The 12,385-nt window shown below is 40.5% G+C and overlaps 1 protein-coding gene across 3 annotated transcripts in view; it reads left to right on the top strand.

Annotated features, from left to right (window-relative positions):
- Positions 1–12,172, top strand: part of SCOC (short coiled-coil protein) — a 96,206-nt gene extending 84,034 nt beyond the window's left edge. For 2 of the 3 annotated variants that reach the window (XM_086962097.1, XM_086962100.1), the window contains exons 2-4: positions 3,921–3,995; positions 5,831–5,914; positions 10,305–12,172. In XM_086962097.1, coding sequence (XP_086818223.1) covers positions 3,977–3,995; positions 5,831–5,914; positions 10,305–10,447 — 246 coding nt within the window. In that variant the 5' untranslated portion in view covers positions 3,921–3,976 and the 3' untranslated portion in view covers positions 10,448–12,172. The remainder of the gene's footprint in view (positions 1–3,920; positions 3,996–5,830; positions 5,915–10,304) is intronic. The other variant, XM_086962099.1, reaches the window with a different exon arrangement.
- Positions 12,173–12,385: the final 213 nt, after the last annotated feature.

Below are 12,385 nucleotides of genomic sequence, written 5' to 3'. Positions count from 1 at the left end.
AGTTTTGTAATTATGGTATTACAGAGATATTAGGTAAATATTCGTACTCCACACTAGAATATCATTTTTTACTCTCAAAAGTTTATTATACGGGAACATTTATATTAAAAACCATTGTTTAAAATTTCAGACAATTAGTATTATGTATAGGGTGCTCTGGTACAATCTTAAATACTGTCTAACAATTCCAATTTACGGTATCTACCTCAGAGTCACTCCACATTAAAAATCGTGCATATTTATGTTCACAAGTTAAATACAAAATACATATAAAACATATACATTTAAAAGTCCCACTGGTTTTTAATATAAATGTTCCCGTATAATAAACTTTTGAGAGTAAAAAATGATATTCTAGTGTGGAGTACGAATATTTACCTAATATCTCTGTAATACCATAATTACAAAACTGGTATTGATTTGAATGTGTAGGCTATTTTTGGTCACTAAAGGAAAGATTAATACACAGAAAGGATTTTCTTTTGATAAATACCATCTGTCAGGGACTACACAACACTTGAAAGACGATCAAAACATGATAGCAACAAAGTGAAATACGTTTTCGGGGACTCTTACTTCAGGAGCTTGTAATAGTCGAGATCAGAACCATTTTCGTGTACACATTCAGCTTCATGTAAAGAAAAGTGAGTGAATCTAAAGGTGTCTCCTAGGTGAACATTCTAGTTCTTTATTACAATTCTGTGATCTTCACAGACAGCTATAATGGGAAGAAGGCGGAATGATATGTGTGTTGAAACTGTAATGAGGCTTCTCTCCGGTGCAAGCCATGAAACTCCTGGTAGATAGACTAGCTAGCAGGCAACTAAAATGTAGCATTTTTAGTAGTGCACGGCTGTCTGATTTATATCTGCAATTTCAGTTTGAGAGACAAAATAAGATGGTCAGATGAGTACGGGACCGAAAAAAATGGATATGATGATAGCACTATGAAAGGAAATAATGCAGATTTGCATAATTGTATGTTGCTTCTAATAGTGATTATACTTTGGTTACCACTGAGGTCCAGTTCAGAAATGACCAAGCTATACCTACGGAAAAGTAAGTGCCCGATGTTATAGTGACAGTTTCCGATGTCAATTGAGGTTTTACAAAAGCTGCGACAAGAAGAGTGTACCTGAAGCTACTGAGTTTAATAAAACTTAGCTCTTGTCCAACTGGTTAAATGAACGCTGTTAGGCTTTAGTCTCTGTATCCTGGTTCTTAGATGGCTAAGAACTGCCTGAAACTCAATGGCAGCAAGAGAGAGGTGCTTGTGGTGGGGGGTGATTCATCGGGCTGGACATCGGCTTGGTGGCCTCAGAGTCTGGGCCCTACCCCCATACCATGCACCCAGGCGAAAAATCTTGGGGGCTGGTTGGATTCCACTCTTTCCTATGATGGACATATCAGACGCGTAGTGGGGAAATGCTTTGGAGTCCTCGAAAATCTAAGCAAAACGTTAGATCTCCTCCCCATAGGGGCTAGGAAGACGCTTGTGCACGCTTTTATTACATCTCGCCTAGACTATGGCAACATACTCTACCTTGGCGCCATACCAAAAGGTCTGGGGAGACTACAGGTCTTGCAGAATGCTGCCGCACGGCTGGTACGTATGCAGCCTAGGAGGGCGGCTTCAAAAAAGCCCTGTATTCACTGCACTGGCTTCCAGTAAAGAAAAGAGTGATGTTTAAGGTATTATGCACCTGCCACCGCATCACCCAGAACGTTGGCCCTTCATATCTGAGGGACCTTGTCACTAGCTATGTGCCTGGAAGGTCTCTTAGATCCAGTGGGACTGGGCTGTTGAAAGTGCCGAAGGTAAAGAAGTCCAGAATGGGAGGCCGATCCTTCAGGTTCTTGGCAGCTCAAAACTGGAATAAACTCCCTGTAAAACTCTGTATGGAGATCTCTGAAGCTAAGTTTAGGAAGGCGCTTAAAACATATTTGTTCTCCGGTTAGCATAGCGGGGACCTCAGACCGCGGTTAAGCTGTTACCTCCCTCTCACTCAGCTCGGGGACACGACGAGATGGCGTAAACATGCGCTTTATAAATCTTCTTTATTATTATTATAGAGAAATTAGGAGTTGTCCTGCTTAACATCTGTGCTATCTCCCTCAGACAAATATTCAAATGGCATAAAGGCAACAAATTTAGTGTGCACTGCTTTTAGTGCAGCATCAGCATGGTATAAATTTTGTAAGCCGTCGGGAGGGGAGAGGGGGGGGGCAGGCGGGGGGTGGCACAGAGGCTAGTGTTGGAGCCTCCCTGTCATGCTGTCACTCTCCTAACAGTGAAATAAAAATAATAATTCTTTATTGTTTGATTACTTAAAATCTTACCATATAACAAATACATATACACATACTGTAATTTAAAAAAACACTAAAACAAGTTAATAAAAAATACGTGACTAACTACTAAGTCAGTTATAATAGATATCACAGAATTCTAAAGCGGTTTCAAATGTTTAAACGTTTTCACAATCTTAATCTCCCAGTTTTGCTTTTACTCTCAATAAAAAATTTGCGAAGGCAGAATTCATACTTATGTCGTTAGAATGCAGACACCTTATCAGAGCTTGCCTACATGTCCTTTATTCCTTGCATATTAAAAGATGATTTAAGTATAGTTTTTTCTTTCGATCTGAAGTCCAGGACAACTACATAGCAAATGGACTATCTTCTCTTCACCGGTTTTACACAGTATGCATAGTGTAGACCCCTCCATTTTCATCCAAGGAGGAAAATGACTAAGTCCCGGGAGTACACCAAATTTTGCTTTAATAAAAAAATGCTTATTTTTTTCTGACCAAGGTATTTCCAAATACACTTGTACCTGCTTTTTTGTAAACCCATTTATTATTGGCCATGCATGTTTTCTTTTTGCCAATATATATTTATCTTGTACAAGCGACAGTTTATTTGTTGTTCGGTTAATTACCTTTTTGAATGATGTCGTGTTTATTGTGTTGTTCCAAATTGGCATAACGGCAAACTCTTCTAGCGTCATTTTAAGATAATTCCAGGCTGGTGATTTCATATTGTTGTTTATTTCTTGCCATAATAACTGAGACGGCTGGTTGTCATGGTCATTTTTTATCCTATTCCATGTTTTAATAAATTGGCCCTTTCTTGCTTAGTGCTGGTTATTTAGGCCGAACTCCAATCTAATTTGTGCGGGCGATGCATTATTTGGAAAATAAAAAAGGGATTTGAAAGTTTTTAAAAGTGCATTATTTATTATTGCAGAATCTTTCCCGATGAATGCATCACTGCCGTATGTAAGAGTGGGAAGGAGTTTTGCCGCCATAACCTTTAAAAGGGGACGATAAGTGAGATTTCCAAGTGATTTCTGCAGAATCCTGAATGCTGCCGTCAAAGCTTTTGCCTTCCTTTGTATGTCCAATTTTTGTGGGCGATAGTTTCCCTTTTCACCGAATAATACACCCAAGTACCTGTATACTTCAACTTATTTGAGTTGGGTGTTCTCTATATACTAATTGTATTTATGCTTTAAGCTTACATTTCTTGTGACAACCATGATTTTAGTCTTGGTTTCATTTATCACCATTCCATTTTCTTTTGAGTATATGAATATTCGGTTTATTAGACGTTGTACACTCTCCTAACAGCGAATTGAGGTGGTCTCATCCAAATCGAGGTAAGATGATGCAAAGGGTAGCAGCACTGGTGCAATATGAAGCTTGAGAGAAAGTTGTTTGAATCATTATTTTCACAACCATTCCAAGCAAAATGTTTGCATTTAACAGCGTTCTCCTTCATGTCACAAAATCCAAATCTGTAACTTATCAACACACTAAAGTTTTTTCCCCTAAATGTCCGATTGATGATCGGTCCTACTTTTTGCATAAAATTGTTTGTTTTGGATAATTATTCATCACTTTTATTTTATTTTTCAGCAGGAAATCTCCCTCCGGGATCCTATTCAGGGCAAGAAAGTTTACCCTCTGAAGTGATGAACACGGAGATGGATGGTAAGGGGTTTGACATTCCTTAGAGTATTTAATTAATTTAATTTTAATTTTTTTAAAGTTTTATATAGCGCTAGCTCGACCCGTAAGTATCGGAGCGCTTTACATACACACAGTTTACTGTTGTTCAGCCTAATATGCAGTGTTAAAAGGGAAAAAGTGCTGGCCTCTTTGAATGTTTCTTAGTCAGCCGATGTTGAAAGTAATTATTTTGTTTCTTTGCATACGAGTATTATGACCATCTTAATCATAATTCTCAAAGTGTTCAACCGGTCATCCTTTTGCTTGCTGTGATGTTTCTCATTATGTTGACACACATCTCAGCCAACATGAGCATTAGTGTAGTGTTACATCATTTTACGGATACAACCGGTATTCCTTCCTAGTGCCTTTCCCACATCAAGAGGGTGCTAAAGAGGTTGGGTGTCGAGAGACTGATCAGTTGCTGTATACAGATCTTGGCTTAGCTTGCCAACTTAATTTCAGGTTAGTTTATTTCCCATTAAGTGGAACTTTGTATACCACAATACAGAGCTGAAAGCAGCTCTTGTGTAGCATTTGAGCTATGCAATTTGTGCCTTACCCATGAAGCTAAGTATGTCTATCTTGCAATATGGAAGAGTCACAGTGTAACACTGTGGAAGGCTGACACGTTGGGCAGGAGGAGTTGACCAGTTTCAGTAGCTGCAACCGAAACACTTCAGGCCACAGAAAGAGGAGGTGTGTGCACTTTCTTCTCCAAAGATGCACATGTGTTATTACACACTGAATTCTCTTATTTCATGTTACTTCTGGCTTCTTTTGACTGTGTAGTTTTGGAAGACTTCTAATTATCCAGCCACACTGCTTCAATAGTTCCAAAAGCTAATACTGTGACTGGGTTTTCCACCTTCTCTGCCTTTGATCCCTTTTAGAAGGAAGAAGGGAGCTGTACAACAATCTCCAGATCTCTCCTTCCCAGGATTTCCATTTTAAACAGGAAGTGATGCAAGGAGTTTAACATGCGCTTCATAGTCGGACCAACTTCTAGATGGGGAGGCAGTATATAAAAATATTTGCTGGCCCCCTCTGCTTTACTTTTTGTGACCTCCACACTTTGCACATGTATTTTTAAGCAGAAGATGGTAAAGAGCTATAGGATAATCTTTGACTCTTTCCGTCCCCCGACTAATGGCCCAGGCATTCTGTTCTCTGGACTGCATGGTTAGTAGATAAGCGTTTTTCTCCTCTCGCCTTTTGTGCCAGGTATTCTGGTTACCATCCTCTTGCCAACCTCCCCCAGCCTTCCCACCCAATCCCCCCCCCCCACCTTCCCCGCCCATTCAGTAGCCTTTATGGAGGGTGTTCTGCTTTCTGTTGCTGCAGTGCTTCACAATTCTCTTAGCTCTGACCACCAGCTAGAGGTGACTTGGACAAATCAGAATTGTGATTCATAGTCTGTTTAACTGCAACTTTGCCCCAATGATGGAAGCTAATTTGATTTTGAATTGTCCATTTCTTATATTGTTAATGATAATTGAGAATATAGGTCTTTTTTTTCAATGCCTATGGCATTAATTAGCAATATTAACCGCCCCTCCCTCTGTTTAGAAAAATCACCATTATTGACATTTCTTTTTGTTCTGAATTAAGATTCACCGTTGTGTTCTGGTGGCCTTGCCTGGCTGTTGAGCAAAATCATTGTGAAGCAACGTCTTGTTTACTTTGTACATTTTTTGAAGATGCACTAACTCGACGGGGAGAAAGCCCCCCTTTTACATTCTGACGTGTTTTATGTGCATTGCTCTACTTGTTGTCTACACCAGTGGATTGAAGTAGTGTTATCTGATTCCTTACAGCTGTGGATGCGGAACACCAGATTGAAATGGAAGAAAAAACACGACTCATAAATCAGGTTTTAGAGTTGCAGCACACATTGGAAGGTGAGTGATTTTTATCTTTGCATCCTGTCCTTCAATGCACATCATTGTTGCAGTTTAATTGGTTTGTCAACTATTTCTAGTTTATTTCACTTGGAGTGAAGTATAAACCTGTATGGTCCCTAGACTAATGAGGCCTTGTATGCTCTTTCATTACTTGATCAGATTGGCTTGGTGCGTAAGGTAAACTGTAGGCACTCTTCGATCACTCTAATGGCGGGTCTATTTAAAAACTGCTATGACCCTCCATTCCCGCACTGTGGCTTAAGGTGTAACTTGCCACTGCCAGAGAAGGCAGAGCTTATTAGCATCAGTCATACTCCTTCCCTCCCACATCGGCACAGACCGATCTTGTTGGCTAATTTATCTTTGGTTCTAGGTCACTGAAGAGAAGCTCACCACAGATAGACGATGGCAGCAACCATCAAGAAAAGAGAAACTTTAGTTACAGAAAAGCTTGAACCCCGCCCCGATAGCTGTCACCATCTTCTGCTTCATTGCTCATCCTATCCACAATGCAATACATACTGCTTGTGCTACCAATTTACAAATATCAAGTGAGTAGGACCGGGTTGGCTCCCCCATTACCACTGCTGAGAGGCAGCAGAGGTAAAAGTGAAAAATAAAATAAAACCATTATAATTTAATTTCTTCTTACTTGGCCATTGCAAGTTGTGTGTTAGGGCGGAGCCATCCTGACTGAGCGTCACGTCAGCAGAGAGAGTAGGACTGGTGTGCACTGTGAGTGTGCTTTCAGGTTTGGCTGGCTGTCTTTGGACTGCCAACCCGACATGCACACTTCTATTTCTCCAACCCAGCTGTGATGCACAGCCGGGTGAAGAACAGACACAGGCTCCCTGTGCCTGAGCAAGCATCAAGCCAGCCAGCTCAAGCCAATCATGGCGCTGTGCTCATCCTGGTAACCGCATGAGAGCAGCACCGTGATTGGCCCCCGGGAGCCTGTGCAGTGTGCACCAGTGTCTGGAGAGGAGCACCAATGCAGCGGCAGGTAAGTGTGTTATTACTCCTGCCTCCGTTTGCCTGCCTACCACTTCTAAATTCAGACCCTCCAGCATTTCGCAATTCGCGGAAAAATTGCGATTCGCGAAAAAATCGCGAAATCACCTGGCAAGCGCTACGGGCGCGATATTTGCCAAACTGCCCGCGAAAAAAACTCTCCCGGTAGGCATGAAAAAATGATGCCATTTTATTGGCTGTGCGCCCATACGTCACCCCGTAAAACGGCGCCATGGTCCTGCTGTCCTAGAGTTCCTGCGGAGCTTCCCTTCTTTCTCCCCTTCACGCCGCTTCCTCCAGCTCGGCCGCCTCCGTGTCTGCTCTCCCTTCTCGGCAGGCACAGTAACTAACCTCGCCTTCTTTCCTTGAATTTCAACAGTCCGTCCCACCCCTCGGCCTGACAATGGGACCTGGCAACAGGTAAACATAGCCCACAGGTACACAGCCTGCGCCCCCTGGCGGACGCTGACGGGAAACGCGTTGAAAATTAGTAACAGAGGCTAAGGGTAATTTATATTTAGCAGCACTCTCCGGCTCATTGCTGTTATGTTAAATTGAGCTTAATTTTGAACTTTAAATTCTCGGCAAACATTGTGCAGATCCTGATAATGTATCCGGTTTCAGTGTCCTGAAGAGGGATCAAAGAAGTTCTTAATAAAAACTGAAAAGTTCCACGGGGCCAATGTTGAAAGGAGCTAGCAAAGCTAACCTTTAAGCGAGGCTTGGCTTCCCTGCAGGGGGGTTCAGGTAGGTTCCCCGACTCTGCTGATTTACCTGTGGTAGCTGGGCTGTGGAAGGGAGTGCTTCCATCCCTATTGTTTGAGTGTGTTTAACTGCATTATCACCCCGTGCTGAGGTTATTTCTCCAATCCAGTTCTTTCATCTTGAGGAAGCAGACGAAATACATGATGCATTATTCCCCGGGCTGCGCTCTTACAGGGACCCTAGCTTTTTTTTTGTAGGCAGCATATTGCTCTTTTGTAGTGCATAATTTAAATTGAGCCACATGCAGGTGTTTATAACGGGCACAATTTGGTTATAGTTGAGGCAGTGCGAGTTTCTCTCAATGGGCATTATGGTGTTTAGTGGGGGAGAGGATGAGACACCATGGTCAGAGCTACTGAATTTGGAAATGGGGAAACTAGTTCTGAAGGATGATTATTGCGAGATGTCTGCCCTGTCGGCACTACCTATAAAAGGGAGTCAGTGCACGCAACACAAGAGGAAGCTGTACCTCTGCACCCAGGGAGCGATGGTTGTCTGTATGACTTCACCCAGGGAGCAAATGGGGGCTGTGTGACTGCACCCATGGAGCAAAGAGGAGCTGTGCAACTGCACCCAGGTAGCGGTGAAAGTGGTGCCCCGGCAGGGGTGCACTCATGGGCACTAGAAAAATCCCAGGGAGAAATACGCCCCCTCCCACAAGGGGTTAGTAGGTTAGTAGATTGGAGCTGTGCTTCCGTAGAGCTGCAGAAACTTTAAACATGCCTATTTCAAAGAGGAATACTATGCTAAAACAGGTCCATTGATTTAGGGCTGAAAAAGAATGATTACGAGTAAAATAAAGTGCCGCAATAATGCCGCTAAATTTACAAATTTGTGTCGCTAAATTTACATATTTGTGCCGCTAAATTTACATATTTGTGCCGCTAAATTTGCACTTTTATGCCGCTATATCCTGGGGGTCTGTAAATTAGAGCAGCCGCCACTGGAGTAGAACTATGATTTTCCATGATTATATTTTAGTTATTTGTAAACACTGAATTTCTCAGCCTATTCACAGATCCCAGAGACATCCATTTGTAAGAGAAAGCTCTCTTTAAAAAGAAATAAATTTATGACGATGCCTAAAATATAATTTTGTTTTTTTGTATTTTATTTCAATCTTTTCTCTATGCAATCTGATGTTTGTTGTGCACGGACAGGTGTAGGTGTTTGTGCAGGTGTATTCCCTCACCTGAGTTGGGTTTGCAATAGGCAATGATCAATGTATTTTTGGCACAGACACGATCTGAACAAGCTTACACCTCTAGATTCAAGTTTTCAGGCAATTATAAAAGTACCCTTTTAAATTAAAGACTGGACCTCAGAAACAAATGAAGACACTATGAAAGACTCGCTGATGATATAATCAGAGATGTTCATATACAATGTCTTCATCTTGTTGAATACATATTTATGAAGTTGGTTTAAATGTGCAGTTTTAAAACTGGGCCACTGATCGAATATGGAAATTATTGTAAACCTACAAGAAAAGTCTATACTAAATGAACCCAATGTGGGAGCAGTAAACTAAAATAAGACAAGAACGAGTCAAACACGAGGATCACTCTTAAAGAAAAAAATATATATCCAGAAAGGCCACACTTTCAGTATTTATAACGAATACTCTTAAGAGTGCAATCACTTGTTGAACATCAATGGCAGGGTGGCTGATTTGTACCAAAATTGATTCCGTTCTTACCATGCAAGTATGAATTTTTCCTCGGGTATTGAGGAATAACATATAGGATTCACAATAACCAGGTTTCTGTATTGTTTTCCCATTGCAGCCCATACTAGGCATGAATGCCACCTGCTTTACTCCGCTAGAACGGTGCTGCCTGAGGTATACGCAGTTAGTGATCCCATATACACTATGACCCAGAAACATGCAGTCCCCTTTCAGGTTAAAACAGGAGTTTACAGTGAGGACAGGCTTGCCATCTCCCTCTGCATCGGGCCCCAAGAATGGAGGGAAACTGGCCCCTTCCGTGCAAGCCAGCACAGGATTGTCAGCAAACCGCACTGATGTCCGGAGGACGAGAGATGATTCTTGTGACAGGCGCCTGTCTGCCTCCTGCAGTCTTAATCATTGGCTGCAGTTAAATGTCACATGTTCTGTCGAGGCCACTGATGCTATGAAAGGAATGACTGACACCAGGGAGGGTACGTTTTGTTGTCATAGTTAATTAGCACCGCCCATTCACCTAGGCATGCTGCGACTGACCTCCGGGAAGCTGCTGAGTTTCTTGTTCACAAACACAGGTAGTAACATCTCTGACCTCTAAAAACTCTAACCCAGGAAAGTCAGGAAAAAAATGTAAATCGTAAGTAGTAACAGCTCATTCTGTATTTGCCATTTTTACAGCGTAGTAGTTTCTTGCGGGGATTTTTAGAGACCGCTATAGAGCATTTATAGCATTTAAATATGAACAGTATGTGTATTATTCGTGTAAATTAATTAAAAGTGCACTTGCACTTCAGCAGTCCTACACGAACAGATTTTACAGGTGCGTGAAATATTGGTCTAATTGCAATCCTTTGAAAGTGAATGTTAAGCAAACCATAATTTATAAAGTTGACAGAGAATTTCATGCCGCTTGTTCTTTTGTAGATCTCTCTGCAAGGGTTGATGCGGTGAAGGAAGAAAACTTGAAACTGAAATCGGAAAATCAGGTTCTTGGCCAATACATCGAAAATTTAATGTCTGCCTCTAGTGTTTTCCAAACAACGGACACGAAAAGCAAAAGGAAATGAGAACCGGACACCTATCTTGCCACACTGCTACATTTTAGTTGTTTTTTTTTTAGGTTTTTCACTTGTGTAGCCTACAGGTGGGAACTTGCTTTGTTTTTGTTTTTTTAAAGTCTCTCCGTTATATTATGTGACCAAACGCTTCAATATATTTGGAAACAAGAGCTGGAAGCTTAGTCGAGACGCTTGTCCATGGGTTATGATGCATTTAAAAAAAGGCAAAACCTGTAATTAAGACCGTGTTAAAAACGTATAATAGAGTATGATCAATTTGCATGGTGTCAAACTCGCATCTGATTTTATGTTCAAGCATACAACCATAGTTTCCGCTCTGCGTTTGGACAAATTCTTAGAAAATATTTCAAATGTATTGATTTTTACCAGACCGCCACATTAAAAAATGTATCAATTGTTTCAACTACAAGTGAAGCACACAGCCTTCCTCAAGAAAATCACTTTACCCTGTGATTTTTTGTTGTTGTCATTATTTCTTTTTTTCTGTCTAGGTTAGCATGGCAACTGTGTGCTACTACCAAAATGGCAATGTACCCGCAATTTCTCATGCAGTTTTGTCTTTCGTTGTAACTTTTTTACATGGAGATTTTTTTTTGTAACCTTGTTAGAAAAAACTAGTATCTAAATAGATATAAATTACAATTCACACTGCTTCGATCGAGGTAGATATTGATGGAGGTGGAGAGGGTTAAAGAATTGTTGGAGGGGGTGATCATAGCAGATTCATTTAAGTGTGGCTTGTGTAAATGTGAGAAATAGGGGTGGAATAGTTTCTCGTGTTTTATCCTCTATAAAAAGTGACTCCGGTGTTATATGTCTGTTAATAGGGTACACTTTTGGTACATACTATAACGTGTATCCTTTCTAGAAAGTGTCTATTTTCATAGTTTGCATTTTCTTTTGAGATCCAGGCCTGCGTGGTTTTAACCTAAAATTGCTATTGAAGAAAATGAAATGGCTGTTGTGCTTTAGAAGGAGTGGTACTTTTTCTATTAAAGTCAGGTTGGTGAAATAATCTACCTGTTAACCAGTGTTTTTCATAATTAAATCTGTTCAATGCAAAATAAAAACAGAAATCAAATTTTTGCTGCCTATATACAAAGCCATAGAGCACACATTCTTTTCACTCTCAATTACTGGAAGTGTGTGTATACTACAGAACATAATGGTGAAATTCAGTTACCTTCGTAATTGTGGTTGGTCGGTTATTAGAACATGTTCGTTGACCATTCTGTCTTTCAGGGTATTTGGAGTTCTTCGCACATTTCAAAATAGAAAAAAACATTGCATTCAAACTCCCTGCTGCCAAGGACTACCATTTTCTTGTGCTGTGTAGCACAATATTTTAGCATGAGAAAAGACTGACTGGGCAGTGCCAATGAGTTGATATGGCTTACTTCTAATCTAGTGCCAGACACTATTTCATGTACTCCTAAATGTACTATGTTTTGTTTTGCAAATGTAAACTGGATTTACGTTTTGTCATATATAGATTATGTAATATTTAATATAACTCAATGTCACCAACATTGCCTGCATCTTACTGTATTGTGGCCTTTTGATGTTTAACTTTGTTTTATTGATTTTTGCAAGAGACAAACCACATGTACACTGAGTACCCCCGTACCCAAAGCCTAGCTATTGTGGCCTTTTTGACTAATTTATTAACATTTACATTTTAATTTGTTGAAATAAAATTGTTCTTGAGTGCAAGTTTGTCTTTATTCTTTACATTGATATTCTCACGTGTTCTTTATAGCATTAGAAGTTTTTTGTATATAAAAGATGCACTACCTTGTGTATTGTGTTTGGCAAATATACCCATTCTTTACTAGTTACTTGAGGTACTCCATTGATTGAGAAGCAATGGTGGACAACTTCTTTTTCTTTTTTTTTAATGTGTAAGATGATTGTGTTGATGACCAT

This window comes from Lissotriton vulgaris, chromosome 3_1 (assembly GCF_964263255.1).
Source record: "Lissotriton vulgaris chromosome 3_1, aLisVul1.2, whole genome shotgun sequence".
NCBI lineage: Eukaryota > Metazoa > Chordata > Amphibia > Caudata > Salamandridae > Lissotriton > Lissotriton vulgaris.
Note: the sequence above shows the minus strand (reverse complement) of the source record. Positions and strands in the feature narration are given on the sequence as shown.